General features: G+C 42.9%; 1 protein-coding gene across 4 annotated transcripts in view; it reads left to right on the top strand.

Annotated features, from left to right (window-relative positions):
- The first annotated feature begins 531 nt into the window (after positions 1 to 531).
- DMXL2 (Dmx like 2) overlaps positions 532 to 8,488 on the top strand; it is a 49,907-nt gene continuing 41,950 nt past the window's right edge. For all 4 annotated transcript variants that reach the window (XM_050309818.1, XM_050309816.1, XM_050309817.1 and 1 more), the window contains exon 1: positions 532 to 685. In XM_050309818.1, coding sequence (XP_050165775.1) covers positions 599 to 685 — 87 coding nt within the window. In that variant the 5' untranslated portion in view covers positions 532 to 598. The remainder of the gene's footprint in view (positions 686 to 8,488) is intronic.

Raw genomic sequence — 8,488 nt, 5'->3', positions numbered from 1 at the left:
CGACTCCCGGGACGCGTCTCCCCATCCCGTCTCCCGCCCGGAGCGCCGCCGCCACCACAACCCTGCGGCTCCCCTTCCCTTCCTCTGCTCTCCCATCCCGCCCCGGGAGGCGTGTCCTGCCGCCGGCTCTCCCTCACCTCCGTGTCGGCGGGGCCGTGCCCGCTCCCGCGCTCCCTCCTCCCGCCGCCGGGGGCGCTCCCGCGGCCCCGCCCCTCTCCCTCTCCCTCTCCCTCTCCCTCTCCCTCTCCCTCTCCCTCTCCCTCTCCCTCTCCTCTCCTCTCCCTCTCCCTCCCTCTCCCTCTCCCTCCTCTCCTCTCCCTCTCCCTGTGGCAGAGGGGTGTTCCCCACCCCCCGCGCGCCCTTTAACCGCCCCTCGCGCGGGCGCTGCTCGGCCCGGCCCCTCCCTCCCCGCCGCTCGCGCACAGGGCGGTGCCCGCGCGCGCGCCCCCGTCCCCTCACCTGATCCGGGCGCTGCCCGGCGCGTGCGCGCGCCCCCGTCACCGCCCCCTCCCGCGCGCTCCCGCGGAGCCATCCAGGCACCGAGCGCGGGCCCCGCTCCCGGCCCCGGCCCCGGCGCCGCGGGGGCAGCGCGGCCGCGATGCATCTGCACCAGGTGCTCACGGGCGCCGTGAACCCCGGCGACAACGGGTACTCGGTGGGCAGCGTGGATGACACCCCGTTCACGGTAAGGGGCGGGCAGGGGGGCCCGCGGGCTGGGGAGGCCCCGGCACGGCGGCGGTAGGCCCGGGGAGAGCGGGGGGCACGGCAGGGACCTGCCGGACGAGGGGCGCCGGGAGGACCCCGGGGGGATGCGGGGACCGCCCATCACCGCCAGCGAGCGCTCTGCCGGTGCCCGAACCCAGCCCGGGAACCCCCGGTTCTGCATCCTCAAATTTCCCTGGGTGCTTCCTTTTTTTCCCTTTCCCCCACCTTTTTTTTTTGTATTTATTTTTTCTTTCCCCCCACCCCCCGGGTGTGTTTATGGCTCATCTGCAAAGCGCAGGCGGTCGGTCGCACCGGGGTTCAGACGGAGCCCGCCCGCTCTCGGTGAGCGTCTCCCTTCAACTACTATGGTTGATAAAACACAAATGTGCCAAATGCGCCTCTCAAACGGGAAGGGAAAAGAAACAGAAGGATGTAAAGGAATACACTCGGTCAATTTCAAGAGGCTGGTAGTTTATAAAATAAAATCTGTTTATCACCCCCAGGCTATTTTTGTTTATTCCAATGTCAATTTCCACTTCTTTAGCTCGTGATCTGCTTCTCTGATTTTAATGAGCGATCAGTTTCTGCAGTGTTTTGCATACTGACATCTAATCACTATGTTATTATTGGCAAATAAATTGTCTCATTGCATTTTATATTAACATTTACAAGATTATATCCCAGCCACAAAACAGTTCCAAGCAAAATGATGCAGAGCGTCCTTTTTGGTATAAGATAACTGTCAGCAGACTTGTCAGACATTGAAAGCTTACTTTAGATTATCACAGATGTCTAATTTCAGTAATGAATGCTGGAAAGTCTTAAGAAATAGAAGGTGCCATGTTTGTCTTTATTTTCCCTGTTCTGCTGCTATGCAGCCATACTGCTATTAAAGGGACCTCTGATACTTTTGATATTTATATAAGAAGTAATTTACTCATATTCTAATGTTTCTTTTTACTGTAACAATTTAGAAGTCAATCAACTGGTATAATGAAAGACAATTTTATGCTAATTCTTGCAATACTTTCAATAATATCAATAATAAATAGTAATGTGTATTATGGTTTACACAAGGATTTTCTAAGAACAAAACTAACGTTTTCCAAAACAATTCAGAATTGTTTGGTAACATGTTAATTATGGAACTCCATGTAACAGACCTCACTGTCCCCTCTGGCTGCTGCATCCAATTTTTCATAATACAAGGAATTAAGGAGATAAGTATGTTTTAATAAATATATTTTCTGGCCTTCCATAACTCTACCTTTCTTCTTTGCTTTTTCTTCATTCTCTGTATTTGTGGTATTTCCTGCTCTAAAAGACCTTGATCCTGTATGGTTAAAAACATCTACCTGCAAACAATTTGGGGCCTTATATCCAGATCCTTTGGATATCAGTCACCTGTGTGCCATAGTAGCATCACAGACCACCCTCCACTGCAGGTAGCAAGTTCATTAGTGCCTACCCTTAAATTCTGTTGCTGAGCATCACCTGTATGGACAGAGCTCTGGGCCCCAAACCATTCAGCTGTTTGGAGTTCGTAACTTCAGCTCAGATCCTGAGGCAGGTTTTGCAGTTTAGGCAAGAGGCAATCAGTATTGGTGACAGAGCCTGACACTTCTAGACGTGCTCTTAAGACCAAGTACCTGTCAACCTCTAGAACACAGCAACGCAGAGGAGTGAAAGGGCAGGAGGTCAGGGGAGATGCACAGCATGTTCTGTCTGTGTGAATACATGTGCAGCTGGGCAGCATGTGCAGCTGTTTGTGTGCTCATGTGCTCACTTATGTTTTGGTTGGTGTTTGGGCATTTAAAATGCATGAGAACGAGTTCACAATTGCTACAACTGATTCATCACAGGGACTTGAAAATACAGCTTTTTTTGTGTGCAGGAATGAATCACTCGTGATAAAAATACTCCACTTAACAGCAGAATAATGGCTTGGGAACATGTATATATGTACCCACTAGTTAATAGTCTTGGAGCTATTTCCTTTTTTTTTTAGAGGAGGAGTAGGGGAAGGAGAAACTTCCTCTAAAGATGAATGTGCTTTAGATGTCTAACTCCAGCAAACTTATGATCCTGAGACAAGAAACACATTTTTTTCTGCCCTAGTTAGGAATATCACAACTGTCAGGTTCTTCATTCTTCCTTTCCTCTGTGGTTTGTCCTTGGCTTGTTTACATGACTCCTTGCTGGGGATAAAGGTAAGCTTTTTATTTCCAAGTCTGTGTAGGTAGAGCTAAGATGATAACACGTTCTGCCTCAGCTCTTTTAAAGCTTTGGTTATAGTCATCTAGTCATTCTGAGAATAAGACAGGGAAAAGAAATAATTTTTCTACTATTTTATTCTTTCCCTGCTAAAAACGAGTATTGGTGTCTCCATAAAGCTAAACAAATCCAAAGAAATAGAGGCAGTTGCTGTGGGTTGGCTACAAAGGTTTTGCCAGTCCTTTATCTGAAATGCGCATAGTGCTCTTTCCTCCCTGTGCTCCCACATGTGCCTGCAGCAATCCTGACATATATCCAGCCTTTCCCAAAAAAGGGATGAAGCACAGAGAGGTTTGGTGAGCAAACTGCCCGGTGGACACTGTAGCTGTGTTGTCCCCAGTCTGGTAGAGCAGGTGATACACAGGAAAAACTGTTTGAAGGGTGATTAGAAGCAAAATAACTTCATAAAGCTGTGTTGTGCCAGACAGTCCCTTCAGCCTCCCTGCGTCTGAGCTCCAAAGAAGACACTGCATAAGCCAAGGATTTAAGTACCAAATGACAGAAGTTCTGGTAATAATTCTGTGCACTTTTCAACTTTCTCTTACTTCATGTTCTCATTTCAGCAAATATTGTTAACGGTGTTTCACAAGCGAGTTTACAGAAGGTTGAGCTGAGCTTTAAGAGAAGGGCCTTACAGCACACACCCTGTCTGGACAGAGGGTTTGGTATTTCTACCTCACAGTCTAACTGGCAGCTTATAAGTTTCTCAAGGTAGTAAACTGCATTTTTCAGACCACAGTTGATTTAACTAAGGTTTTGTTCTTAAGCAGCTGTTTAATGTTGAGCCAGTTTCAGTCACTGGCCCTAACTCCGTGTAGGATGTGTGTTACCAACCTGACTTGCTGTGAGGGAAGTAAAGTGATTTCAAATAGATGCCAAGCTGTTCTGATTCTATCACTTCTGCCCTTAGTACCAAGCTCAGTGTTGTTTTTTTTCTCCCTGAAACTCTGGACAGAATGTAGCTGTTTCTAAGGTTAGTCTAGGTTTAAAAATATACAAATAGTATGTCAGTTACCTAAAGGCTGCATTCTATAAGTATAAAAATTCCAAATGTCACACAAACAGCAAATAATGACTATTTACTTCTTGTAAAAGGCATCATTAAATACACAAAATACATAACTGTAAACATTTTTAATGAAAAATTAGAATATCGGATTTTAGGGGTATCTGTACATAAGAACTTTTCTGACAAAAAGTGAAAAAATTAATTTATTATTTTTCATTTTTAAAAAGACAAGCTTCTTGACATCTTCCATGCTAGTACTGACACTGGAGCTGCATGGAATGAATTTCAGAAGCTGTTGCAGATGAGGCTCCTACATCCATGTAAACTTTTTTTGACCTTGATGAACACAGCAGAATCTTCATCCACACAGTTGTCTACAAGATACAGCAACTGAGAATAGCTTTTGTCTGCTGTGTAGGGTTTTCCTTCTACTTTTTCTCTACTTCATCCTTCTTAAAACACTTACTTGTGAATCCCTTTCAGTTATTACTACTTAGATATATCTATATGTTCTCTACTGTGTTTGTTTATGTAAACTGGACTACAGATGCTTAGTATCCGAATCCTTACTATGTTCTTTTTTTTCTCTGGAGCACTGTGTATAAACATATTGTAAAGTATTTAATTATGAATTTGTCTCAAATGTCAATTCAGGAAAGCCTCTTTTACAGGCCACAGGCTGGTAGTAGGCTGGGAGTTGTTTCTCAGTTACGTTGCTGATGTGCTTGAAGTGCATGTAATTCTACTACTACTTTGAGGGAGGAAGGGGAGGAAGTGTAAGTGTTGTATCCATTGATTAGAATTTGGGAATGGTTCAGAATTCAGGACTAGCAGGAAGGTGGAGGAATTTCTGCATCTGATGTTTACTATCCATAGCCGGAAACTTAAGGGCAAGTGTTGTTTTACTGGAAAACATGGTCAGCTCAAAAAGACAGGTGCATGTGCTGCTTTCATATTATCTGAAAATTGAGGATATAGCATAAACTCTTAGAGCAGGACACAATGTCCTACTTCTGTGTGGTGCTCCTGCATTCAATTAGAGCTTTGTCATTGCTCATTTCAGTGGTCCCAGATCCTGACAGTTAGAGCAGACATTGGCAAACTACAGCTTATTAGTTGCTTATGGATCCTGCAAGTCATCCTGTCATTCTAAGGGTTTTGCAACTCCATTTAATTTTCTCCTTGAAGTTATCAGTGACATTAGAAATGAAGGTTGGCAGAAACTCCATGTGGGTGGTTTTTACTGCACTTGTTTTGTTCAGTCATGGCTTATAATTCCGTTTATTTAAGAGCTTTGTGCTGCTCTCATCCATTACAATATCTCAGCGTTTTATTTTCCATCTTTCTTTTTTGGATGGCTTACCCAATTCCATTCCTTTTATTACTGATACTGTGGCCACTGGTTTTCGGGCAGGAGAGACCTGAGGTGGCATGAATGATCTTGTGAACATGTTGTCAGCTAAATCCTTAAGAAGGAACTACTGATGTTGTCAGCTGAATCCTTAAAAGGAACTACTGATGTTAAATATTATGACACTTCCCTATTCTTTGTCAAGAATATTTCTACTGCATCACCAGCTTAAGGAGAGAAAGGACAAAAGAAAAGAGGATTTAACAGAAATGTGTTCTGTTGAAGTATAAACATGTTAATAAATGGGGTACATTAGAAGAGCTGCATATAAGTGGTCAAATGGAAAACTTATATTTAGAAGATCTGCATAAAAGTGGTCAAATGGAAAACTTATATTTAGACATATAATATGAAATACGGAAATCTCTTTCAGTACATAAAAGTATATTGACCTTTTTTCAAAGGTTGGGTTGTAATAAACGTACTTCTTAAAATAATTTTCAGATTTAAAGTAACATACTTTATTATACTTTCAAGAAATAAGGTACATTCTCAGAATAAATATCCACACTTGGAATATTACTCCAGAACCAAGAGATTGCAGCCTTTGCTCAGAGAACCTGGAGCTGAGGGCTGGTGCTCTGCTGTTGGGAGTGTGTTCCGACTAAGGTCTGTAAATAATGGACTGGCTCTTCTGTTGGCACAGGACACTTGGGTGTGCTGAGTCACTTGTTGGTGCAGTGGTAAACACAGGCAAAGAGTAGGATGGATACAAGTGACAGTAATAAGATTTCAAAAAGGAAAAAGATCTCGTTCCTTGATCGGTGGATCATCTTGATGATTCTTTCAGGAAAAAAATGTTCTCCGGTAAATCACACTTTTAATTCACAACCACCTTTTTACTTAACTTTAAAAAAATATGTAAATAGTATAATTAGCTGGAAAAGTACTGCTTTATTTCTAGAATAAGAAGTGTAGGTGGGGACAGGAGAGGTGAAAAGCTAAAATGTTTAAAGAGGAAGACACTAAATTCTTTTGCTTCACAGAATAAGCAGACAGACTCAAGTCTAAAATATTTTCTGTTTCGTGCATTATCAGCTTTACACACACATGCAAATGTGCATGTTTAAGAACAGTGAGCAAAAGGAAATTGAAGTTGAGAAGTCTTTTCCTTTTATAATTTGAGACACATGTACATGTCTCCTGCTAACAAACCTGCAACTAGTTATAAGTTCTGTTTAATTTAGTTTGAAATTTGCAGTACTGACAATGAAAAAATAGGGTAACCAAAAGGTTTAAGTCCTTGTTTGAAGTGGATCAGTACCTCTTTTTACTGTATTAGATAACAATTTAATGGAGCCCCTGGTGGTCTAGTGGTAAAGGCGCCGCGCTATCAGCGCGGAGACCCGGGTTCGATTCCCGGTCAGGGCCACTCCCGGGCAGGTGGGGCTCGTTAGCCCTTAAAGGCAACCCACCTACGTCCTAAGGACCTCGCTGCCACCGTCCAAGCTCGCTTGGCCCCGGCAGATGAACCTTAGGATTAAAGGGTGGGCTCAGTTCCGCGCACACTGTGTCTCACCTAAAAAATCCAATGCGCAGGCTGGAAGGTGTAAAGACCTTCCCCGGATCTTCGCTCGCGAAGACTGGCCATTATTATTATTAGATAACAATTTAAATCAGGTCTTAGTAGGTTTGTATTAGTAGTTATGAGACAGACCATTGAAGGAAGGTGAGTCAATTCTTTGCTGTTTTAATTGCTTATCTTTTGAAGTGAAGGTAGGAGAGTCAATTGCTTGTCAATATTAGAATTCTGAATAAATTATTGGAACAAGAGGACCTGCTTCTATTTTCCTGTGTACTTCTGGGCATTCACATCCTGGTCTCCATCTTCTTCCTTCCTACTTACCAGCCTATACCATCCTATCCAGAATTCCACACCACTGGTGGAGTTTGTTTCGCAACAAATTCCACTATAAAATAGAGGAAAACAACAAAACAAAATGACTTGCTGTTCAATGCGAGAACTTATCTCAATCTCAGCTTTCTTTCTCTTACTTTCTGGAAATAATCCTATTCAATTTTAATAATAACTTATTCTCGTCCAGGCTGGGTCTAATAATTGCATAGCCTTGTCATCAAGGAGCTGGGATATTCTCTTATGTAGATAATCTACCTCTGAGAACGTTGTAGCAATCCTGCTTACATTGTGAATCACTCCAGTATCAGTTCCTCAGAGCTTCCCAGAGCAACAGCTGTGGGTTTGAGGTCTCAGACAACACTGTGTCACTTTATTTTCATGAGATGACTTGGAAAATCTTTGAGACAATTTGCTTTATCCGCAGTTTTCATTTTTATGGGGGCAGTTGTGTGGTGTGTTCATGTCTGAGGACTGAGATTCTGCTTTGCTGCTTGTGTTGCTGTTCCTTTCTTGTTTCATGCACTGACTGTATTTTCACCAAATTAAGCCCTTTTCTTCAACCTTTCTCACTTGTTGCTCCTTCCCAGGAGGATCAGAACTAGACACAGAAAGTCATGAGACCTAAATTGTCCATTCCAGTTCCAGTGGTTATCTTGTGCCATTATCTCATTGTGTCCGTCAATGGGGGTTAATCATAAAAATCTCTAAAAATACAACTTCACATACACTTCTCAAGAATTCGAGTAGCTTTAAAATGATTGACCTCAAAGTAGAGGACAAGGACTGACTCAGTATTTTGGAAATTATTTTAAAAGAACCAGGGGACAAGTTAAAATTATAAAGTAATTTTGTACCATCTCAAATTGACTGTTGAGGACTTGCACTCTCTGTTTAAATCAGCTGGAAAATTTCTACCAGCTGTATTGGAATCAGTGGAAAACTGACTTTAAGGAAAGAGACTTCTGGCTGTAACTGGTGACTATAAAAGGCTTAGTGGCAGATTGACACTAGGGAGGAATTTCTGTGCCTGAATGTAGGAGCTCAGTGGGACAGATAATCTGGAGTGATTAAACTTTTTAGAACAGGTGAAAGTGTGATAGACAGGTATGTGTTTATCCTGTCAATAAAAAATGCTGCAAGCTATCATTGTTCTGTAGCTAATTCATAAATATATTATTTAGGCTATAGAGTGTATTGCACAAGATACAATACATCCAGAAAAAAAAAAAAA

This window comes from Myiozetetes cayanensis, unplaced genomic scaffold, assembly GCF_022539395.1.
Source record: "Myiozetetes cayanensis isolate MyiCay16 unplaced genomic scaffold, myiCay2020 scf14, whole genome shotgun sequence".
NCBI lineage: Eukaryota > Metazoa > Chordata > Aves > Passeriformes > Tyrannidae > Myiozetetes > Myiozetetes cayanensis.
This window is presented reverse-complemented; position numbering and strand designations above follow the sequence as displayed.